Source organism: Erythrolamprus reginae, chromosome 7, assembly GCF_031021105.1.
Source record: "Erythrolamprus reginae isolate rEryReg1 chromosome 7, rEryReg1.hap1, whole genome shotgun sequence".
Lineage (NCBI taxonomy): Eukaryota > Metazoa > Chordata > Lepidosauria > Squamata > Dipsadidae > Erythrolamprus > Erythrolamprus reginae.
This window is the reverse complement of record NC_091956.1, coordinates 39,142,446-39,168,166: the sequence shown is the minus strand read 5'-3', so window position 1 is coordinate 39,168,166 and position 25,721 is coordinate 39,142,446. Positions and strand designations below refer to the sequence as shown.

The following is a 25,721-nucleotide window of genomic DNA, read 5'->3' as shown; positions in this document are numbered from 1 at the left end:
GATCCACCAAAATAAAACAACACCAAAATTCAATTTCAAAAAAGCGAACTACGAACTCATTGAAGCCCATCTCTCAACATTAAACTGGCAAATTCTATTCTCTGAATACTACTGATGACCTGTACAACACATTCCTACTCGAAATGAAAATTATTATCAGATTTCATGCACCTCTAACATGTACCATAAACAAAAAAAATAACCTCCCCATCTCAATAAGAAAATTACAAACAAGAAAAAAATATCTCTGGAGGAAAAATAAAAAAGGACAAGTAGCCAACTTCAAAAGCCGATATAAAAGCATATGCAATCAAATAAAAGCAGAATGCCTTAACTACTACAGCAAACAAGAGGAAAACCTCCTACACACCAAATCTAATCGAGCCTTCTACAACTTTGTCAACAACAAACTCAAAGACTCTAGAACTACCCCACCTCTCAAAGGACCTAATAACAAAGAATACCATGATGATTCATCCCAAGCTAACCTCCTCAACTCTTTCTTTGGCTCTGTCTTTGTTAACAGTAACGGCTCATTCCCCAATTTCATCAATTGCACCTCAAATTCCCTCAACCACTTAACCCTAATAGACTTCACTGAAGACCGAGTTGAAAAAGAATACCTTCTCTATCAGTCAGTCCTGACGGTCTATGTGCATACTTCCTAAAAAAAAATCTCTTCTGGTATAGCTGAACCACTAAGCATAATTTTCAAAAAATCCTTCAGAACCAGCACACTTCCTAAGCTATGGTTGAAAGCAATGGTCATCCCCATCTTCAAAAAAGAAGACCATTCTCTTGTCAATAACTACAGACCAATATCACTATGCTATGTCCCATGCAATGTCATGGAATCAATTATAAACAAATCAATTACTTTCCATCTAGAAACTAATAATTTGCTCTCTAACAAACAATTTGGATTGAGAAAAAAACTATCCTGCAACCTGCAGCTCCTCCACTGCAAAAACATATGGACAACTCATCTAGATCAAGGGAAATCTATAGATGCAATTTATATCAACTTCCACAAAGCCTTTGATTCAGTGGTCCAAGACAAACTACTCCTAAAACTCAAATACTATGGCATTTCAGGATCCCTCCACAGCTGGATTACAGCATTCCTGTCAAACAGACAACAATTGGTCAAAATAGGAAGCACCATATCTACCCCTGTCCCAGTTAAAAGCGGTGTTTCCCAAGGTAGCGTACTGGGACCAACACTCTTCATTCTCTATATCAATGACCTTTGCGATTACATCACAAGCAACTGTGTCCTCTTCACCGATGATGTAAAACTCTTCAACACCACTGATAACACAACTACTCTCCAAAAACACCTGGACTCTGTTTCTGAGTGGTCTAACACATGGCAACTCCAAATGTCAACCAGCAAATGCTCTGTCCTACACATGGGCAAAAGTAATCTGAACTCCAAATATGAACTGAATAATCAAATGATCACAGATAACCCCCATTCTGTTAAAGACCTCAGTATACTAATAACAAAAGACTTAAGTGCCAAAGCCCACTGCAACAACATCGCCAATAAGGCTTCAAGAGTTGTAAACCTAATCCTATGTAGCTTTTGCTCTGGCAATCTCACACTACTTACCAGTGCTTATAAAACTTTCGCCAGACCCATCCTCAAATACAGCTCATCTGTTTGGAACCCATATCGCATCTCGGACATTAACACTCTTGAAAATGTTCAAAGATACTTCACCAGAAGAGCCCTTCACTCCTCTACCCGAAACAGAATACCCTATGAGACTAGACTTACAATCCTGGGCCTAGAAAGTTTAGAACTAAGACGCCTTAAACATGATCTAAGAATTGCCCACAAGATTATATGCTGCAACGTCTTGCCTGTCGGTGACTACTTCAGCTTCAACCACAACAACACACAAGCACACAATAGATTTAAACTTAATATTAACCACTCCAAACTGGACTGTAAAAAATATTACTTCAGTAACCCAGTTGTCAAAGCATGGAACACATTACTGGATTCCGTAGTGTCATCCCCAAATTCCCAACACTTTACCCTTAGACCAGTGGTTTTCAACCTTTCTAATGACGTGACCCCTTAATATAGTTCTCATGTTGTGGTGACCACCAACCATAAGTCTAGCACCATTCTCTCAACAGAGCTTTAAGCTGATTGACAGGAAAGTCAGTGGAACACCCCTAGAGTAAATGCCTGATTGGTCGGATTGTAAAAATATGTTCCAAGGCGCCATAATAGAAGCTTTAGTTCCTAACAACATGGGGATTTTTCTTTTCCTATGGTCTTAGGTGACTCCTATGAAGTGATCATTCAACCCCCAAAGGGGTCCTGACCCCCAGGTTGAGAACCACTGCCTTAGACTATCCATGGTTGACCTCTCCAGATTCCTAAGAGGTCATTAAGAGTGTGCCTTCTGTCCCCTGTCCAATTGTCTCTCCTATATCTCCTATATCTTTTCTTACATTCATATATCTCCCTATTTTCTTCATCGATATATTTTATTCCTATATCTTCTCTTCTCTTCTTTCTTAGATCTATTGTATTTTACTATGATTATATCCCCTATAACCTTCATTATGTATTTTACTATGAGTATATCCACTATAACCTTCATTGTGTAATGGGCAAAATCAAATGTAAATGAATGAATGAATGAATGAATGAATGAATGAATGAATGAATGAATAAATAAATAAATAAATAAATAAATAAATGCAGTTATCTTGGTCTGCTTTTTCCTGTTTCTTTCTGGACATCAAATATAACATAAGATGGAAGTAATATGGTTTAGCAGCTTAGAAAATTTCACAGGAAGGCAACAAAGAAGATACATAAATGTGAGTTCATCTCTATGATGGAAATCTGAATTAATTTCAGATGTTCAGCCTGGAGAAAAGAAGACCAATTGCTGGGGTGGGGAACTAAATGGGATATCAGAATTCAGGTGCCGGAGAAGAGATTATCAAGAAGTATTTTCCATTCTCATAGAAATGAGGAGCAGAAACAATGTATCTACACTGAAGTTATTTAAAAAATTACCCAACAGTAACATCTGTATAGCAATGGAATAGTTGAACTGCAAAAGTTGTAGATTCTCCATCTCTGGAGATGCTCTCAAGATGTTTAATTGGTTTTCCACACATTAACAGAATAACAGAGTTAGAAGGGACCTTGGAGATCTATTCCAACCCACTACTGTAATCCATTATAAACAAGTAGCTGTTCTATATCTTCTTGAAAACCTCCAGTGATTGAGCACCACAACTTCTGGAGGCAAGCTGAGAATTGAACATAACAGAACCTTGGAGGTCTTCTAGTCCAATCCCCTACTCAAGGAGGAGACTCTATACCTGTAATGGTAAACCTATGGTACGTGTGCCAGACATGGCACACAGAGCTCTCTCCCAGCCCAGTTCCAATAGCATTTCTCCATCATGTTTCACTCAATCAATTTCAACTTCTCACAAAAGAAAAAGATCATGGGAAGTTGGAATAGATTGAGTGAACATTTTCATTCACATGCTTCACAATGGGGGAGGTGGGATCCCATCCTCCTTCTGAAGCACATTACGATGTGGAGCCACAATGCGACCCATGCAGTTTGCTCACCCCTCTGCTGCAGCTCCCTTTTGCAGCAGAGGGATGAAAGAACTATTGCCTGTTGCTGCAGTGATGATTGGGGGAGCAACAACATTTGTATGGCAACAGCATTCCACCTTCATCATGGTACATTTGCTTTTGCTGCCAGCAAAGAGGGCTCGGAGAGAATGTTGGGGCCATCCCTCAAGCATAGCCTGCCTTCCACCTCATCAGAAGGACCAAGAGAAAGATGGGAGTGGTATGAAGAAGGGCTTCCTTCTTCCAGATGAGCGCTGAGCACAAAAGCCTACCAGGGAGGTGGCTGGCCCAACAGAAGTGCTTCGATTGGCAAGTCAGATGGCGGAGAGGCCTGGCCCAGCTCTCGAAGCTGTCCCATTGTTTGGAACCTCCAGACACAAGCTGACCCCTTTGAAACATGCTTGACGAAGCCAGGCAGCGATTGCTGAGGCCATGGGAGGGGGAAGTGGAGGCAGGGCTGTTCCCCACTCCTCAGCAAACTGGGCCTGGAGGAGCTCAAGAGAGTTGCAGACCAAGCACCAGAGGCACACTCCCACATTGCCCCAACAAGTGTTTCCAGAATAGGCTCCTCTGAAATATGCCTGTGGCCACGTTCATCCCAAATTGGAGACGTCTGCACTTAAAAGTTCCACGGTATGTGAGAATAGTTTGAACCATGGCAGTATCTTTGTTGACCAGGAACTGCTGATATGCCTACACCCAGTTTGGTAATTACCCATTGGCACAGGGTAGGGATTGGGTTGTAAAGCCTTATTGATTGTGCACTTATAGTCAGCACATATCCTAATTGAGCCATTCTGTTTGATTAGGATCACTATGGGAGTTTCCCCAATTAGAATGGTCAATAGCCTGAAGGACCCCTTGGGCTGTCAACTTGTCTAGCTTCTGGTCTACTTTGGGATGAAGCACAAATGCCACTCTTCTAGGTTTCAAGCAGATGGACACTACCTGGGGTCCTACCATGGGGCTCCCCTTATAGTTACCCATGGCGCTGTCAAAGACATCTGCAAACTTGCTGGATAGCCTGTCAAAAGCATCATGACTTGTGGCATGAATGCCGAATACATTGAGGCCGAGTGCAGTAAAACAATCTAGACTGAGGAAACTGGGCAGATTGCCATTTACAATGTTCAGGGGAAGGTGGCTGGAAAAGTAGTTGCAATTGATGTTGAAGGTACCACATCCCACTATTGGAATGGACTTCCCTTGATAGTGTGGCAGGGCACAGTTTGAGGCATTTCTTTGAAATGCCAGGCACCAGTTGCTGAAGTGTGGTGCAAGAGATCAAGGATTTAGATGAGCCTGTGTCCACCTCCATCTTGCAAATGGCCCCTTCTATTTTTTACTGTGAGGTAAAGTTTGTTGTGAGGAGAGGCTGTGATGGTAAGTGGGTGGTTGTCCCTGGAAATAGCGAAGCAGTCTTCATAGCATTTTAGAGGTTTCTTGATTAGTTTTTTATAGTTGCTTGGATGGTAAGTAGTGGTTGGCAGGGCAGCTCGGCAGACCCATGAAAGGTGACTCCTCTGGACAAAGTGGCAGCAGATGTAAGTCTTGAACCTACAGCCTGACCTGTTATGGTTCCCGCCACAACCTAAACAGCTAGCCTGAGGGGATTTGACAGCTAGAGTTCATTTTTTCTTGGTTGTTTTGAGGCAGCTCACTTCCCCCTTGTTATTGGAGGAGTTGTTGTACTCAGCTTCTTCATAGTGGACAGCTTGGTTTTTGGAGGTAGGAGCAGATAATGGCTGGAAGCACTGAATCTCCTCAGTTGACTTGTCCAATATTTTGAATGCCCTGGCTTCATCCAAAGCTATCTGGAGTTTCAGGTCAGTGTGTCACTGAAGCCTCAAATCTCTTATCCCAAATATAAGTTGGTCCAGCAAAAGATCGTTCACATTGCAGAAATCACAACTTAGAGCGGCTGTCCAAAGGGAGGCCATCTATTCATTGATGGACTCCCCTTTCCTCTGCGTCCTTTGCCAAAATGTGTGTCTTCTTGTGATGCATGAGGGAGCCAGAGAATAGTGATTCTTTAACTTCTCCAAGAGAGTCTCCCAAGGCAAGCGTGGAGACAGGCTGAGGGGCAGATAGAGCTCGAGCCATTGCGAACATTTCACAGCCATGTAAGCTGAGGGAATAGCCTCATTTCCTAGCATTGGAAAATTCAGTGAAATCATTTGCCTGCAGGACACACTTGAAGCATTCGATATAGAGATCCCAGGTTTCTGTAGCCAGGTCAAAAACTGTGAATGTGGGTGGAGCAGCAATCCTCATAAGGATGCAATAATCGGGAGGTAACCTTGGTACGACTTCTCAATGCTGGTGACTAAGAAGGCAGCGCTCAGCTCAGCATGCCACAGCTTTGTTAGTGACTTCAGCTAGCTGTCATCTCAGTCCTGATCCCATCCTTATTGCCAGTGTTCTGTATGGAGAACTATACAGACAGGAACTGAGACTAGGCAGGTGAGGAAAAACAACCTTTATTGCTAACAACCAAAACAAGGCAACTCCAAACAGCAACAAGAACACATTTGCTATTTGACAGTTACTTATATAGGAGCTGTCAGACTGGTGGACCAATGCTGGAGCTGCATTCCTCCACTGGCTGGCTGGACATGTTTTGATCAATCAGGACACCCTGCCGTTGGCAAGTCTTCAGGCAGTCATTGTAGCCCCGAGGACTTAACAATTCGGAAGTGGGATTGAGTGAGGGATAGAGAGAAAGAGCAGGGAGCAGGGGGAAGGGTAGGGGGAACTTCTAAGGGGAAAAGCCTGGTTGCCTTTCCTTTTGGCCTGGGGCAGGAGGAAGACCCAATAAAAATCCAAATTCCCCCAATAAATGCTCAGAGAGAAAATCAGTTGAAATCTAGGTGGGGTGGCTATTTTGAGAGGAATATGCCTGGGTCTCTTCTTAGTAGTAGTAGTAGTAGTAGTAGTAGTAGTAGTAATAATAATAATAATAATAATAATAATAATAATAATAATAATAATTTATTAGATTTGTATGCCGCCCCTCTCTGAGGACTCGGAGCAGCTGACAACAACAATACACAGTGTACAAATCCAATGTTTAAAAAAACAATTAAAAAACCCTTATTATAAAATAATCACACAACTCAAACAAACCATACATAAAACCATAGTAGCTAAGGAGTATATCAGTTTCCCCATAGGTGGCGACATAGGTGGGTTTTCAGGAGTTTGCAAAAGGCAAGGAAGGTGGGGGCAGTCCTAATCTCCAGGGGGAGTTGATTCCAGAGGGCCGGGGCCGCCACAGAGAAGGCTCTTCCCCTGGGTCCCACCAGATGACATTGTTTAGTTGATGGGACCCAGAGAAGGCCAACTCTGTGGGCCCTAATCAGTCAATGGGATTCATGCGGCAGAAGGTGGTCCCGAAGATATTCTCATCCGATGCCATGTAGGGCTTTATAGGTCATAACCAACACTTTGAATTGTGACCAGAAACTGATTGGCATCCAGTGCAAGCCGCGGAGTGTTGACGATATCTAGGAAAGCCCATGATTGCTCTCGCGGTCGCATTCTGCACGATCTGAAGTTTCCGAACACTTTTCAAAGGTAGCCCCATGTAGAGAGCGTTGCAGTAGTTGAACCTGTCCTGGGCCTGCCAGAGATCATCCATCTGCACAACCAAAGCAGTTTCCATGCTGTCATTGGGCCTGAATCCAGACTGTTGAGGGCCTAGATGATCAGCTTCTTCCAAGGACCCCTGGAGCTGGAGCACCACTACCTTCTCAACAACCTTCCCCATAAAGGGAAGGTTGGAGACTGGATGATAGTTGTTGAGTACAGCTGGGTCCAGGGAAGTCTTCTTGAGGAGGGAGCACATGAGTGCCTCCTTGTAGGGAGCCGGGAAGGACCCCCCTCCTCAAAGAAGCATTGACAATCTCCTGGACCCAGCTCCATGTCACCTCTCTGCTGGCCGAAACCAGCCAGAAGGGACACGGATCCAGTAAACAGGTGGCAGAACTCACAGCTCCAATGGCCTTGTCCACTTCATCAGGTATCACCAGGTCAAACTCCTCCCAGACAGATGGACAAGGATGGGCCCCAGTCACTTGACTGACTCATTGTCAGCCGACACTGCTATCCAATCGGAGTCAAGGTCCATCTGAATCTGAGCGACTTTATCAGCAAAAAGCAAGTTAAAATCCTCAGTATTGCTCTGCAAGGGTTCCTCCACTCCCCTCTTGTTGAGAAGGGAACGGGTCACCCTGAGCAGAGCAGCCAGGAGGGATTCCACTGATGCAATCAAGGCGGCATGATACATGCATCTTGCCGCCTTGAGCGACACTTTGTAAGTCTTAATATGAACTCTTACAAGTGTTCGATCAGACTCAGACTTACTTTTTCTCTACCGCTTCTCCAGATGTCTCTTCTGGTGTTTCAACACCTGGAGTTCCTCGGTAAAGCAAGTAGTGCTCCGGGGTCTAGTGCCACAGAGAGTTCGCAATGGCACAATCTGGTCAAGAGCCTGCATCACAGCCTTGTTCCAGACCACAGCAAGAGACTCTGCCGAACTGTGTATGAGTGCATCTAGAATAACCCCAAGCGCCCTCTGAAAGCCCTCTGGGTCCATGAGGCATCTGGGGCGGAACCACCTAATTGGCCATAGTAGAAAATGGTCTGACCATGACAAAGGCAAAACATCTAAGCCCCTTAGTCTCAGACCATCACACAATTGCTCCACGAGAAATATCATGTTGGGTGCATGTCTCCTCTCATGAGTTGGACCCTGAACTACTTGAGTCAGGTCCATGGCTGTCATGGTGGTCATGAACTCTTGGTGGCCATGAACTCCAGAGGATTCACCAAGTGATGGCAGACTGAAGTCGTCCAAGACAATGAGTCTGGGGAACTCCACCACCAACCCGGCTACCTCCTCAAGCAACAAAGGCAGGGCTGCTGACACGCAGCTGGGAGGCAGGTACAACAAGCCCACCTGAACCCCTAGGTCTAATTTCATAAGGAGGGACTCACAACCCGCAATATCAGGAGCAATGAGTCTACGTAGGCAAAAAGTCTCCTTGGCTATAATAGCCACTCTGTAGCTGATGCCGTACCTGAAACCCGGCTGGGAAAATTTCAGAGAGAGGAACTCCTCCCTCTGGGCCCAGCCAGGTTTCAGTCACACATACCAGGTCGGCCTCCTCCTCCAGGACCAAATCCCGGATGAGGAGAGCATTGTTAACCACTGACCTGGCATTGAGTAGCAGCAGCTTGAGCCCAGGGCCCAGATTACACTTGTCACCAGTGCCCCAGGTTGAGCTTATGGGGCTGGAACAAGGGATCACTTTCAGGCAGCGATCCCTTCTTCCCCCAGGATGGCTTGCCCCATGGCTCCCACCATATCTGCCTCTCCCCAGCAACACCAGAATATTTTGGCCCTCTACCACCCCAGGGATAGGGTCCCCCAACCCTCCTGCCCTCTGTCGCCAGGTAAGCTAAACATCCCATCTATACTTTATTTCACAGTCATCAATTCCACAAATACAGTCCCATTCATTCCAAATATTACATGTATCCATCACTAAAAAACCCTAACAATTTAGCTAAAAAACAATAAAAACATTAAAAAGTAAACAATCTATCAATTAGCACTATAATTACTAAAGATAGTTACTAAAAAAACTACAGATACTAATTATTGAAATAACAATAATATAGGGAATAATGAATTAACTAGCAATTCTTTAAGCAAATCAGCAGCAAGATGGTGCCAGATTCTAAGTCGGCTGAGTTCTAAAAGAGTCAGAGTCAGTGAGAGTGTCCAAGTCCCTGAGTACGGTGATCTCTTTGATGCCGGCCGCAGTCACTGGCCAACACTCCCCGTTCCTGTCTGTATACTTTGGTTGTTGTTAACTCGAGCTCCTCTGTCTCCACGACGCCCCCAGCTCTTGTCAGTTGCTCCAGTCGCCCTCTGATATCTGTCATTCTTATCGGGCGGCATCTCTGGCTCTCCACGTTCTCCGTGGCTCCACACGACCACCAAACAGCCACCAGACAGCCTCCGCTCAGCCTTCCCCCTTAGATTCCTCCCTCCTGGCTTTCTTCCCTAGTCTCATTTTAAGGAGAGTGGGAAGCAAGGTAGGGCAATAGTAGATAAAAGGCTGTGATAGAGGAGTGGATAGAGAACCTCCTCCATGGGGTCGACTGGCTCTTTGCTTCCCCACCCATTTTTTTCATGGAGAAGTAAAGGCATAGTAGTCCTATGACATTCTCTCCCTCCCTCTCTCTCTTTCCTAGACTTGGGAGTCTAGAGGATACTTGGCCCTGGGTTTCCTAGTTCACGTTTCTGAATCCTGGGGTTTTTTTCCTGGGCAAAACAGAATGTGTGCTTAAATCTCACGCTGGTGCAAAGTCCTGATTATTAAAGATAGGGATGGGGAAAAGGTGCCATTCCTTTCCCAAAGACCAAGGGAAAAGTGGTATAAAAATGTGTGTGTGTGTAAATAAAAGCAAATAACAGCCTGGGATAGCTTCAGTAGATAACAGCTGCTGTTATTTTTGCTAAGCGCTTCTAAGTTACACAGCATTATTTAATAAATACTAACAATAACAAACCATAATATACAGGATTAAAGGAAGGAAGGTGAAATCAGGGGAGGGGGAAAGGGAAGGAAGGAAAGAATAAGGATGTAATGGCCTTCCAGAAGCTACTGCACTACATTCCTGAGTTGTGCTGTTAAAGAAATCCAGTGCCATCAGGGGGTAGTCACGTTGTGAAAGAGTGATTAAAATTCCTTACAGAACCTCACTATTCAAATGTTGGCATCACTGCTGCATACCATTCCAGAGAAATGGCTATCCAGTCTCTACTTATCAGTCTCCACTGATGAAGCACCAACAACTTCTAAAGGCAACCCATTTCACTGGTTAATTGTTCTCACTGTCAGGAAATTTCTCCTTAATTCTAGGTTGCTTCTCGCCTTGATTAATTTCTATCCATTGCTTCTTGTCTTGTCTTCTAGTGCTTTTGAAAATAAGTTGACCCACTCTTCTTTGTGGCAGCTCCTCAAATATTGGAACACAGCTAGTTCTTCTTTTCACTAGACCAGACTTACCCAATTCCTACTTCTTGCAACCGTTCTTCATATGTTTTAGCTTTGTGGCTATTGCCTGCACTCTTTCAGAGTGTAAACATCTTCTTTTTTATTATTATTGCATTGGACAGAACTGACAAACAATTACAATTTTACAAGCAACTGCATTCTCTTCACCAATGATGTCAAACTTTTCAACACCACCGATAAGGACCATTGAACTTACCTGAACGGTCTTCTCGATGCACTGCAAGGAGAGTCCAACATGGGTAATTCTACAGTCTGATTGATAGGGACTGAGTTTAATTTAAATATTAGCCAGGCACCGCCCCCTTAACCCTCCAGTCTAGCAAAAACGAAGGAGCAGTAATTCAAACAAAACAATTTATTGAACAATAAAATTCCAATTAACTCCCAACCAGAACCTTAACCAAACTGAGACCCTGGTCCCGAAGCCGGGCGAGTTTGGACTCTCCTTGCAGTGCATCGAGAAGACCGTTCAGGTAAGTTCAACGGTCCTTCTCCAATGCACTTGCAAGGAGAGTCCAACATGGGATATACACAAGATACCGTTAAAGGGAGGGAGAAGGCTGGACCAGGGGCGCTGAGAAGGAACAAACCCCTTGCAAAACCCTCCTCCCAAATGCAGCTTCCGAAGAAGCAAAGGAGTCAATTCTGTAGTGCTTAATGAATGTGGACGGGGCAACCCACGTTGCCACCCTGCAGATGTCCTCTAACGAAGCCTGCGTCCTCCAGGCCGATGACGTGGCAGCACTACGGGTAGAATGCGCTGTTATCCCCTGTGGGATAGGTGTGCTCTTAGTCCTGTATGCCTCCGATATGCATTCTCTCAGCCATCGGCTGATTGTCTGAGACAATACCTTACGCCCAATGGCTCTGGTCGTGAAAGACACAAACAAGACCTCCGAAACTCTGAACGTCTGAGTCCTGCACACATAAATCTTTAAAGCGCGTCTCACGTCAAGTTTGTGCCACCTCAGCTCCGAAGGGTGAGTCCCATGAGTGCAGAAGTCAGGAACTACGATGTCTTGAGACCTATGAAAGGTGGAGTTAATCTTAGGCATGAAGGCCGGATCCAATCTCAGCACAACTCTGTCAGGATGAAATTGACAGAGATCCTGTCTGGTCGACAAAGCTGAGATCTCGGACACCCTCCTGGCCGACGTGATGGCCACCAAGAAGGCAGTCTTGATGGTCAAGAACCTTAAAGAAATCTGGCGCATAGGCTCGAAAGGAGGGCCTGTCAAAGCGTGAAGAACCAAAGGCAGATCCCACGATGGAAACCGGTGAACCGTGGGCGGCCTAATGTTGGATGCCCCTCTTAGGAAGTCCCTGATCCAAGGATGCCTTGCGAGGGGTCGGGAGTTGTCTTTGACTAGAATGGTCGATAACGCAGCTACATGCCAGCGAAGTGTATTAGGTGCAAGTCCTTTTTCCAGACCTGTTTGTAAAAAAGACAAGACCACCAGAACCGACGCTCCCTGTGGATCTAACTGCCGTTGCTCGCAGAAATTACAGAAGGCCGCCCAAGAGGCTTGATAAACCCGTCTAGTAGAAGGTCTGCGGGCAGCCTGCATAGTGTCTATGACCGCATCAGGCACAAGCTGGTTTTTCAGATGGAACCGCTCAAGTGCCACACGGTCAGTTGCCACCACTGCGGTTCTGGATGGGTCATCGTCCCCTGGCTGAGTGATACCCGATGTTCGGGAATCCTCCAGCGGGGAGATATCGAGAGTTCCGTGAGGTCTGCAAACCAGCTGCGTCGTGGCCAGAACGGAGCTATTAGAAGCACCTCTGCCCTTTCCTCCAGTATCTTACGGATCACCTTCGGTATTATGATGACTGGTGGAAAGGCGTAGAGCAGACCGGATGGCCACCTGTGACATAACGCATTCACTCCCTCCACCCCTGGGGAGGGAAAACGTGAGAGGAAGCGAGGGAGCTGAGTGTTGGAGTATGTGGTGAAGAGATCCATAACCGGAGTCCCAAACCTCCCGACAATCTCCTGGAAGAGAGAGGGGTCCAAGCGCCACTCCCCCGGGTTGAGAGTCTCCCGACTCAACCAGTCCGCACAAACGTTTTCTACCCCTGAAATGTGCTCCACCGAAAGGGAGGCTAAATTGGCCTCCGCCCATGTCAGCAAGGACTCTGCCTCTGTCATTAATCTCCGCGACCGTGTTCCACCCTGCCTGTTTATGTGGGAACATGTCGAGACATTGTCCGTCATGATTAAAACATGCTAACCTCTTACCAAGTGAGCGAAGCTCCGAAGGGCCAGTGAAACTGCTCTCAGCTCCAAAAGATTGATGTTGCAATCCTGCATGTCCCTTGGCTCCCAGAGGCCCTGGGCCATCTGCGAGGAAGAGTGGGCTCCCCACCCCGTTAGGCTCGCGTCCGTCGTCACCGTGAAATGATTCTTCTGTAGGAACGAGGAGCCCTTTTCTAATGCTGGGGAGACCCACCAGTGAAGGGACTTGCGCACTCTTGCCTTGAGGAGCACCTTCCTGTGAAGATGGCTGGACTTTTCCTTCTGAAAGGGGAGCAGGAACCACTGAAGGGGGCGCAAATGATGCCTTGCCCAAGGTAAGATGTCTATGCATGACACCAGAGTCCCTAAGACTTTTGACAAGAAAGAAAGGCGAGGATATCGCTGCTTGTCCAGGTCTCGTAACAGTTTCCGGATGGAGGACTGTCTCTCTTGGGACAGAAAAACCATTCCCAGGGTCGAATCTATGGTGGTCCCTAGGTGGGCAAGACGTGTCGTAGGTGTTAAATGGCTCTTCTCCCAATTCACTGTGAACCCGTGAGCCTGGAGAGTCCAGATGGTCAGGTGTAGATTTCGATATGCCTGCTCCGTTGTCCTTGCCAGAATGACGATGTCGTCGAGGTACGCCATTAGGCGTACCGACCGTTGTCTTAGATAGGCCGTGAGGACGTCCAACAACTTCGTGAATGTCCTTGGCGCCGAGGAAAGTCCGAAGGGCATTGCCCTGTATTGGAAATGAGTGCCCCCCAGACTGAACCGTAAGAAATGTCTGTGTGGTGGAAAAATGGGGACATGGAGATAAGCCTCATTGAGGTCGATAGAGGTCAATACATCCTTGTGCCGCACGGAAGCGAGGATAGATCTGAGCGAGTGCATCTTGAACCTCCGGTATTTGACGTAGAGGTTCAGTTGCTGAAGATTTAAGATCAGTCGGACCCCTCCAGAAGACTTTGGGACAAGGAAAATCACAGAGTAGAACCCCCTGCCCCATTGTCCTGGGGGGACCTCCTCTATGGCCCCTATGTCCAAAAGATGCGAGACCTCTTGGTACAAGAGTGCCCTCTTCTGAGGGTCTGAAGGAACAGGGCATGGAAGAAAGCGCTGAGGTGGAGGGCGAAGGAACTCGAGCCTCAATCCCTGAGCCACTGTTGCGGTTGTCCAAGTGTCCGATGACGTGGACTCCCAGCGGTCTGCGAAGTGTGCCAGCCTGCCGCCCAAGGGAAAGGAGATCAGAGAGTCACTTGTTCTTCCTGAACCCACGATTGGCTCCTCTGAATGGACGACGGCCCTGGTAGGATTTGTTGCGGTCTTGCATAGAGGCCCTGTCCGATCTGAAAAACCCCTGGTTAAAAGAGCCCTGGAAATAAGGCCTCGACGCCTGGGAAGAGCTTGAGGCGGGCTCCGCACGAAAGGGCTGGCGTCTTTGATAAGGTGTGAAGCGCCTGTCCTGCCTCTTATTTGACCTTGGCATTACTTTCTTTTTGTCCTTGTCCTCTATTAATACGTCATCTCCAAAGAGTTTCTTACCCGTAAATGGGGAAGAGGCCAGGGACCACTTCGATTTCACATCCGCCTGCCAGTGGCGGAGCCATATGAGATGGCGAGAGGACACCGATGAAGCCATGGCCCTAGCCGCGAACTTGGCTGCATTGGCCGTGGCGTCTGCAGAGAATTCAGTGGCCGCCAAAAGTTTGTTGAGATCTTGACGGAGGCGGCCATCCTCCGGATTCACTCTCGACTGGATCTCCTGAATCCAGAGGATGGTGGCCCTGTTAAAAAATGAGGCTGCAGAGGCGGCCCGAATGGCCCAAGCCGCCATCTGGTGGGTCTTCCGAACAATATTCTCAGCCCTTTTGTCCTCGGCCTTCAGACCCTCCTGGGACTCGGACGGGACCAGTGCATTAGAGACAAGACTCGTGATAGGCTTGTCCACAGTTGGGAAGACGAGCAGGTCCTCCATTTGTTGATCAAACGAATAGAATTTACGGTCCAGGACCGATGGACCCTGAGCTGCTGCTGGGTTCTCCCAAGGACGTTGGATAGTCTCAATGAACATCTGTGAAGAAGGAATGCTCACAGTCTCTTGTTTTGGGAGAACAAAAAGGCCTCCCGTGGAAGGGGTCGCAGCAGTGGCATCTGCCTGTCTCCCCTCACCCGCTTGATCAATAGTCATTTTAGCCTTGTTGAGCAAGACTTTGTAAAGGGAAGACTTGAACAGACCAGTAAATGAGGGCTGTTCTGGTGGTTGCTCGTCACCAGACAGGTCATCATCCTGGTCACTGAAATCGTTCCTGGGGGATCCTTCCTCCTCCATAGAATCAGCCAATGAATGCGTGGCTGGGGCAATCCATGGATCCCTGAGCCTCAACGGGGGTTGACCCGCTGCTGGCTGGTGTTGATGCGCCCCGGTTGCAAGACCCTGAGAGTAAGCACTAGCAATCAAGTCCTGCAGGGCCTGAGGCATGCTTTGCCAGGTATCCTGAGATCTGTGCAGACCTGCCGCTGTTGGAGTAAAAGTAGCTGACTGTGCTGGGCCATAGATTGGATGTGCAGAGGCCTGAGGTGGTGGGTAGATCCCAGGCCACACGGAGGGCTGTCTCGCGTAGGAGTAGGCCTCAAGAGCAGGGGCAGGAGTAAGCCCTTTCTGAGGCCGAGCCTGCTACCCCTGGTGTAATTAAGGGGGAGGCTGGCATAGGAGTAGGCCCAAAGGACAAGGTTGATAAGGAGGCCTGTTTTTGTGTTGCCTCCAATTGCTTCTCAAGGACCCTGATACGTTTTTCTGCCTCCTTCAGCGAGGCACCTTGAGAAGCCTTAGCCCTCTGGCTCTTCTCCTTGGGGGTACCAGGCTTGTTCAGGACAATAGCCTCCTCCCCTGAATGGGCCGGTGTTTCTGCCATAACGAAATCTGTTATTTGACACTCACGATTGCTGAGAGTAATCAGTGAAAACCGCTCAGCTAGGCACGCGAGAAGAATCAGCAATGACCAACGGTCTTTCCCCCTGGCTCCTGCTGTGGCTGCGTGTCACCGGGCAGATCTAGCTAAACGTCGGCCCTCTGAGCCTGACGTCACGCTGCCCATAGGCCTCCTAATAGGCCTCCTAATAGGCCGCAACACGGTTGCCATGACAACTGCTAAAGCCCACGCCGAGTGCCGGCCTCCTGCAGCTCAATTAAATTGCCGCCGTCTCTGTTGTTATGGAAACGGGCGGGAAGCTCTTTCCCGTTCCCGCCCGACTTCTCCTCAAAAATGGCCGCTGCTCCTAGCTGGCGAGCTCCCTCAGCCTGAGACAATCGCCGAAGAGTTCTTTTTCCTTCACATTGTGGCCAGAGGAGGAGAGGAGGGGGCGCTTGAGCTCCTGAATCCTTCTCGGCGTCTCCGCCACAGGGGGCAGGCCCCCCATAGCGTCAGCCGCATTCACAATCACCGGGCGCTACCGCGGAGGTAGGCAACCCAGGGGCTCTCTTAAAACCCACATAGAGATCTTCCTGAGAGTGGGCAAAAGCGAAGAGGAGCCGCAGCTTAAAGGGTTCACCCCGCGGAGGGTAGGAAACCTATGCTGCCAACAGTGGAGCTGCCCCTGCTGTGCCTGCAAAAGAAAGAAAGGAGAAAAAATTGTCTTTTGCAGGCACAGCAGGGTAAAACTCCAAAAACTTTCTTAATTTACTTTAACCTTTCAAATTAAATCTTAGTTTAAAACAAGAGAGAAAAACTCTGAGTCCCATTACTGCGACTGAGTTTTTTAGACTGGAGGGCTAAGGGGCGGTGCTTGGCTAATATTTAAATTAAACTCAGTCCCTACCAATCAGATTGTAGAATTACCCATGTTGGACTCTCCTTGCAAGTGCATTGGAGAATACAGCTACTCTCCAAAAAGACCTTGACTTTCTGTCTGAATGGTCAAACATCTGGCAACTACAAATCTCAACCAAAAAAATGCTCTGTCCTACACATTGGCAAAAAAAATCAGAACACCAAATACAAGCTGAATAAACAAGACCTTGCAGACAACTCTCACTCCGTTAAAGACCTTGGAATACTCATATCAAATGACCTAAGTGCCAATGCCCACTGCACTAACATCACCAAAAAGGCTTGAAGAGTTGTTAACCTAATCCTACATAGCTTCTGCTCTGGTAATCTCACACTACTAACCAGAGCATACAAAACTTTTGCCAGACCAATCCTTGAATACAGCTCATTTGTCTGGAACCCGCACCACATTTTGGACATAAATACCCCAGAAAATGTTCAGATACTTTACTAGAAGAGCCCTCCACTCCTCCACACCTCCACTTGTAACAGAATACCTTATGCTACTAGACTTACAATCCTAGGTTTAGAACGCTTAGAACTACATTGTCGTAAACACAACCTAAGCATAGTCCATAAAATCATCTGCTACAACATTCTTTCTGTCAACAACTACTTCAGCTTCAACCACAACAACACATGAGCACACAACAGATATAAATTTAAAGTAAACTGCAGGAAACACGACTTTAGTAACCAAGTAGTTGATGCATGGAACTCGCTACTAGACTCTGTAGTGTCATCATCTAACCCTCAAAACGTTACCCTTAGATTATCCACTGTTGACCTCTCCCGATTCCTAAGAGGTCAGTAAGGGGAGTGCATAAGTAAACCAGAGTGCCTTACATCCCCTGTACTAATGTTTCTCTTTTACTAGTATCATGTACATAAATATTATATCTTTGTACACCGCAAATAGGTAAGTGGAAAAACAAACAAATAAAATAAATAAAAATAAAGTAACCTAAATGCAGTATGCCAAAAGTGGTCTTACTAAGGCCTTATAAAGCGGTACTAACACTTCACATGATCTTGATTCTAACCCTCTGTTAATGTAGCTGCATTGACTTTTCCGGCAACTGCACACAAATATGGCTCATATTTAAGCAATTGTCCAGTAGGACTCCAGTTTTCACTGCCACTTGATAATGCATCTTCTTTCCAAAAATATGGCCCCCACCATTGGCCATTGTTTTCCCCCTCTCCCAAAGTTTTTGTGGTTACTGGCTGTATTAGGAGGCAGAGCAATTTTTACGTGCAGCTTTAGATTTTTTTGCTCAAAATGTTCTCTGCAAACATTCCAGGGGCAAAAGGTCAGGAATTCCTATTCCCTAATATCCAACTATTGATGGCCATAGATGAAAGGCAGCCTACTATGATCCCTCAGAATTAAAAACTGAACTGGTTAAACTCATATGTTAATTGATTTAGATGGCAAAGATTGTCTGAAATATTATCAAATGGAAGACTTGTGATGATTCTGATCTCTGATAGACATACTCCTCACATTTGAAGTGGCTGCTAAGAAGAATATTTTTATTATATTTGGAAATATATAAATCATTTCTAATAATTTCCTTCCTATTTTGCAAATGCACACAGCGTATGCAATATTCCTATACAAATGCAAAGATTAGTTAAGATTTTGCTTATTATCATCTTCTACTTCTTCTAGTTTCTTTTTTATAAATTACATGTTATATTCCATTCCATATTATATTTCATTAACAACAATACCATGATTTCAGGAACAAACTGTGCAGGCGGTGTGATTGGGGTTCCTAGTACATTGAAGTAACTGTGCCGGCCTGTTGTAAAACAGTAACAAAATACACATATAAATCAACAGGTACAGTGACAAATTTAATAAATAAAATAAAATAAATAAATATGGTGAATCTACATCCATCCAGAAGATGTAGGATTGATTTATCAATCTATGTACTATTAGAAGACTTTCTAGTTATTGATATAAATAGAATAGGACACGTTAGGCACCCTTACTGAACACAGTTTATAAAAGTTTAATTTTGTAAAAATCTCTACTTTAATAAATAAAGAGCAAACAAGAAACAAGGAAAAAATATAGAACAATCATAAAAACCTACTACCATATTTTTCAGAGTATAAGACACATCTTTTTTCTCCCTAAAAGAGTCTGAAAATTTGGGTGCATCTTATAGTTCAAACATAGCTTTTTCAAAGCTTTCCCCCCCCAGCCCTAACTAGGTGCTAATAATCTTCCCAGCTTCCTATTCCCTCCAAATAATGTTTTTTTCCAGCCCTAAGTCCTTGTAGGTTTGTTTTCATTCCTACTCCCTCTGAAAAAGTGGTGCTTTCAGCCCTAACATGATGCTAATGATCTTCCTGGCTTGCTTCATTTTTAATAATGATAATGACAACAACAACAACAACAACAACAACAACAACAATAACAACAACAGAGTTGGAAGGGACCTTAGAGCTCTTCTAGTCCAATTTCCTGCTTAGGCAGGAAACTCTACAGTACTTCAGACAGATGATCATCCAATATCTTCTTAAAAACTTCCAGTGATGTTCTGATTGTCAGGAAATTTCTCCTTAGTTCTAAGTTACTTCTCTCCGTATTTAGTTTCCACCCATTGCTTCTTGTTCTACCTTCAGGTGCTTTGGAGAATAGCTTGACTCCTTCTTGGTCGCAACCCCCGAGATACTGGAAGACTGCTATCATGTCTCCCCTGGTCCTTCTTTTCATTAAGCTAGCTATGCCCAGTTCCTGCAACCGTTCTTCATATGTTTTAGCCTCCACTCCCCTAATCATCTTTGTTGCTCTGTTGCACTTTTTCTAGAGTCTCAATATCCTTTTTACATTGTGGCAACCAAAACTGAATGCAGTATTCCAAGTGTGGCCTTACCAAGGCCTTATAAAATGGTATTAAGACTTAACGTGATCTTGATTCTATCCCTCTGTTGATGCAGCCTATAACCAGTGTTCTCTCTAATTTTTTTCCGGGGTGGGCGGAAAAGTATAGTGTCTGAGTGGCAGTCCCTTTGGGACTGGGCGGCATAAAAGTATAAATAAATAAATAAATAAATAAATAAATAAATAAATACATACATACATACATACATACATACATACATACATACATACATACATAAATACATAAATACATAAATACATAAATAGAGTAAGTGTGGGCGTGCGCTATCACACATGAGCGAGTTCTTGCAGCCATAATTCTATATTTTTAATAGTTTATTTTCAAATACACAGTAATCATTCAACACTCCAAACTAATTAAGATTAGCCTCTCACAACAGCCATTGCAAATTATAAATCTTTCCCTCTAGAAATACCAAGATGTATTTGAGAACTTTAGGTTTAGTCTGTCAGTGTCAGATTAAAAACATTATCAATATCCAATATATTCATAAATGTATTTAATAAGTCAAAAAAGTCTGGCTCGCATTACAGTTTCTCACATCTGTCTCTCATATTGATGATGACCATTCCATCTTTGTCTTTGTCCATTCTCAAATACATCTTGGTATTTCTAGAGGGAAAGATTTATAATTTGCAATAGCTGTTGTAAGAGGCTAATCTTAGGTAGTTTGCAGTGATTAAGTGGGTGATAGAACAAATCAAATATAATAAATTAACCATACCTATTGGTACATCCAGACTTTCTATCTTTCTCTCCCTGCCTTTCTCCCTCTTTCTCTCCTTTCCTTTTCCCTCTCTCTATCCTATTTCCCCCCTCTCCCTCCTGTCTATATCATCCTCCCTCTTTCCTTTCCCCCTTTCTCTCCCTCTTTTCTTTCTATCTTTCTCTCCCTCTTTCCTTTCTCCCTCTTTCCTTTCTATCTTTCTGTCCCTGCCTTTCTCCCTCTTTGCCTTCATCTCTCCCTCTCTCTTTATCTCAATTCCCTCTTTCTCCCTGGGCTGCTGTGCCTGCCCTGCAGCCCCACCACGGACGGACTGCCTTAGCATCGGTGCCCCCCCCTACACACACACACACACACACACACACACACACTGCAGCTCCCGGACCATCGGCGGCACACACACACACACACATAACACACGCTGCATTTCTCCCGGCCTTTCTCCCTTTCCCTTCATCTCTCCACGCACACGCTGCAGCTCCCGGACCATTGGCGGCACACACACATGCGCACACACACCACACACATGCTGCGTTTCTCCCTGCGTTTCTCCCTCTTTCCTTCATCTCTCCATGCACATGCTGCAGCTCCCGGACCATCGGCGGCACACACACACGCGCAAACACCCCACACACACTGCGTTTCTCCCTCTTTCCCTTCATCTCTCCACGCACACACTGCAGCTCCCGGACCATCGGCGGCACACACACACGCGCACACACCCCACACACGCTGCGTTTCTCGCTCTTTCCCTCTTTCTTTCTTGCTCTCTCACTCTCTCTTCCTTCCTATCTTCTCTCTCTCCCTTCCTTTCATTCCTTCTCTCTTCCTTCCACTTTTTTCTCTTTGTCTCTGTTTTCCTTCCTTCCCCTCTTCCCCTCCCTCTCCCTCTCTTTCTCCCTCTCTCCCTTTATATTTATCTCTACCTTCCTTCCTCTCTTCCTCCCTTTCTCTCTCCCTCTCGTTCACTTTTCTCTCCCTTCCTTCCCTCCCTCCTTCTATCCTCTCCTCTTTCCCTCCCTCTCTTTCCCTTCTTTCTCTCCATGTCTCCAACGTGCGCCTGGCTTTGCTGACCGGCACAAGGCTTAAGCCAGCTGCTTCGGAAAGCCAGGAAGGTCCTCCTGCCCCCCCCCAGCTGAAAACACAACGGAGGTCTGCCGCCACCAGCTTGAGCCTCCCGTTGCTCCACTCGGTTTCGCCTGTCATCCTGGACCTCCGTTGTGTTTTCGGGGGGGAGCGGCGGGAAAGCCCTGTGCCGGCCAGGAAAGCTGGCTTTCCGAGAAAGCAGCGCGCTTTTCAAATGTGCTGCTTTCTTGCAACTCTTTCCTGGGCAGGGGGGAGGAAAGCAGCGTGTTTAAAAGGCGCACTGCTTTATCAGAAAGCCGGCTTTCCTGGCCGGCACAGGGCTTTCCCGCCACTCACCCCCCCCCCCCCCCGAAAACACAACGGAGGATGACAGGCAGGGCGAAGCGGGGTGGAGCTACGGGAGGCTCAAGCAGGCAGTTCGGCGGAAGAGGAGGAGAGGGGGCAGATCTGGCGGGCTGGGGGCAGCGCCTTCTACTGCCGGCACCTCCCCGCCCCCCCCCCGAGGGCTGGCAGGGGGATGGGGATTGCGCTCCCATGGAAAAGAGTGCGCGAGGGGTATTTTGGGGTGCGCGCATGCTCACGCATGCAGCTTACGGGGAACGGTGCCTATAACTGTGTTGGCTTTTTTGACAGCTGCTACACACTGCTGGCTCATATTTAAATGGTTGTCCACTAGGCTAGGGCTCCAAGATCCCTCTCACAGTTACTGTTGAGCAATATACCACATATACTGTACCAGTGCATTTTGTTTTTCTTGCCTAAATGTAGAACCTTACATTTTTCACCATTGAATTTCATTTTGTTAGATAGTACCCATTCTTCAAGTTTGTCAAGATCCTTCTGTATTTTGCACCTATCTTATGGAGTGTTGGCTATTCCTGCCAGTTTGGTGTCATCTGCAAATTTGATAAGTTCCCCATCTATCCCCTCATCCAAGTCATTGATGAAGATGTTGAAGAGTACTGGGACTAAAACAGAGCCTTGGGGTACTCCACTGCATACATCCCTCCATGTAGATGTAGTTCCATTGAGCGCTATATGTGGAGTATGGTTAGTTAGCCAATTTTGAACCCATCTGGAGGTGTTGCTGTCCATCCCACATTTTTCTAGTTTATTTAGTAGTACAGTATATTATTTATTTATTTATTTATTTATTTATTTTATTTTATTTTATTTCTTTTGTCCAATACAAATTGAAAGTTAAAGAGAATAAAAACACGTAGTAGTAAATATCAGGGAAAGGATAGAAGAAAAGATATGAGAATAGAATATGTCAATGAAGAGTAGAGGAAAGGATATATGAATGGGAGAAAAGATATATAAAATATAGGAGAGACAATTGGACAGGGAAAGATATATAAAATATAGGAGAGACAATTGCACAGGGGACGGAAGGCACACTAGTGCACTTATTATGGTCTACTTGGTCAAAAGCCTTACTGAAGATCAAGTAAACCACATCGACAGCATTCCCCTGGTGCACTAATTTTGTCACTTTGTCAAAGAAAGCTATAAGATTAGGCTGGTGTGATCTGTTTTTTACAAACCCATCTTGGCTTTTGGTTATTACTTTGCTTCTTAGGTGATTGCTTGATTATCTTTTCCAAAATCTTCCCTGGTATTGAAATCAGGCTGAAAGGTCTGCAGTTTCCTGGATCTGCTTTTTTTTCTCCTTTCTTGAAGATGGAAACTACATCAACTCTTTTCTAGTCCTCTGGTAATTCCCTGATGCTCCAGGATCTTTGAAAGATATAGTTCACTGGTTCTGAGACCTCGTCTGCCAGTTCCTTCAGAACCTTGGGGTGTAATCCATCTTGTCCCGGAGATTTGAATTCATCTGGGTGGACAGGGGTTCTCTTGGCATTTTCTTCCCTATTTTAGGGAAGATTCCTAACAAGCTTTCTAACAGACAGGAAGCAGCAGGTGAAGCTAGGAACAATCACATCACAATTATCACAGGTGCCCCCCAAGGTTGTGTACTCTCACCACTTCTCTTCTCTCTATATACTAATGATTGCATCTCAAATGATCCATCTGTTAAACTACTAACGTTTGTAGATGATACAACAGCGATTGGACCCATTCGAGACAATGATGAAACCGCATACTGACAGGAGGTTGAACAACTATCCTTGTGGTGGTGACCAGAACAATCTAGAACTGAACACACTCAAAACCGTAGAAATGGTGGTAGACTTTAGAAGAAACCCTTCCACCCTCCCACCTCTCACAATACTAGACAACACAGTATAAACAGTAGAGACCTTCAAATTTCTAGGTTCTATCATATCTCAAAACCTAAAATGGTCACCTAACATCAAAAACATCATCAAAAAAGCACAACAAAGAATGTTCTTTCTGCGCCAGCTCAGGAAGTTCAAACTGCCCAAGGAGCTGCTGATACAGTTCTATAGAGGAAATATTGAGTCTGTCATCTGCACCTCTATAACTGTCTGGTTTGGTGCTGCAACCCAACAGGACCGACACAGACTTCAGAGAATAATCAGAACTGCAGAAAAAACAATTGCTGCCAACCTGCCTTCCATTGAGGCAGGATATACTGCACAAGTCAAAAAGAGGGTGGGGAAAATATTTACTGACCCCTCGCATCCTGGACATAAACTGTTTCAACTCCTACCCTCAAAACATCGCTGCAGAGCACTGCACACCAAGGCTACTAGACACAAGAACAGTTTTTCCCCGAATGCCATTACTCTACTAAACAAATAATTCCCTCAACACTGTCACTTTTTACTAAATCTACCCTTCTATTCTACTAGTTTTTCTCATCATTCCTATCATCCTTTTCCTCCCACTTAGGACTGTATGACTGTAACTTGTTACTTGTATCCTAAGGCATTTATTAATATTGATTGTTTCTTCATTGCTTATTTGACCCCTATGACAATCATTAAGTGTTGTACCACATGATTCTTGAGAAATGTATCTTTTTCTTTTATGTACGCTGAGAGGGGTTTAGGACATTTTGCCTCCGCCAGTTGGATGAAGCTCTTTCCTCCGCAGCGGCTGATCGGCCGCTGCCTTCTCTCCCTCGCCCAAAGGCCCATAGCTCTTCGCCCCAGCCCTTTCATCACAAAAATCTACATTCAGCCACAGCCTTTTGACCACATGGGACACTTTGCCACCATCTAATCAGAACGGTGGTTACAAAATGCTACTTTGGGAAGGAAAGAATGGGACAGTTGGCTCTTTCATACACACACACACACACGTTGAATGATAGAGAGGGAAGGGACCTCAGTGGCCATCTAGTCTGACCCCCCTTCTCATTCAGGAGACTTACAGAATGATAGAGAGGGAAGGGACCTCGGTGGCCATCTAGTCTGACCTGACCCCCCTTCTCATTCAGGAGACTTACAGAATGATAGAGAGGGAAGGGACCTTGGTGGCCATCTAGTCTGATCTGACCTCCCTTCTCATTCAGGAGACTTACAGAATGATAGAGAGGGAAGGGACCTTGGTGGCCATCTAGTCTGACCCCCAGCTCAAGCAGGAGAATGGAGGGGACCGCAGAGGCCATCTAGTCTGGCCCCAGCTCAAGCAGGAGAATGAAACAGAATGATAGAGAGGGAAGGGACCTCGGTGGCCATCTAGGCTGACCCCCAGCTCAAGCAGGAGAATGAAACAGAATGATAGAGAGGGAAGGGACCTTGGTGGCCATCTAGGCTGACCCCCAGCTCAAGCAAGAGAATGGAGGGGACCACAGAGGCCATCTAGTCTGAACCCCCTTCTCATTCTGGAGACTTACAGAATGATAGAAAGGGAAGGGACCTCGGTGGCCATCTAGTCTGACCCCCAGCTCAAGCAGGAGAATGAAACAGAATGATAGAGAGGGAAGGGACCTCGGTGGCCATCTAGTCTGACCCACCTTCTCATTCAGGATACTTACAGAATGATAGAGAGGGAAGGGACCTCGGTGGCCATCTAATCCGACCCCCAGCTCAAGCAGGAGAATGAAACAGAATGATAGAGAGGGAAGGGACCTCAGTGGCCATCTAGTCTGACCCCCCTTCTCATTCAGGAGACTTACAGAATGATATAGAGGGAAGGGACCTCGGTGGCCATCTAGTCTGACCCCCAGCTCAAGCAGGAGAATGGAGGGGACCGCAGAGGCCATCTAGTCTGACCCCCCCTTCTCATTCAGGAGACTTACAGAATGATAGAGAGGGGAAGGACCT

At 45.9% G+C, this 25,721-nt stretch overlaps 1 protein-coding gene across 2 annotated transcripts in view; it reads right to left on the bottom strand.

The window, feature by feature from the left end:
• The window catches only part of LOC139170329 (ADP-ribosyl cyclase/cyclic ADP-ribose hydrolase 1-like), a 185,842-nt gene that overhangs the window by 1,465 nt on the left and 158,656 nt on the right, over positions 1 to 25,721 (bottom strand). Inside the window, exon 8 of one of the 2 annotated variants that reach the window (XM_070757371.1) lies at positions 18,526 to 18,596. The exons of the other annotated variant lie outside the window; for it this stretch is intronic. Within the exon in view, the coding sequence (XP_070613472.1) occupies positions 18,533 to 18,596 (64 nt within the window). The 3' untranslated portion in view covers positions 18,526 to 18,532. The remainder of the gene's footprint in view (positions 1 to 18,525; positions 18,597 to 25,721) is intronic. 2 annotated transcript variants of the gene reach the window in all.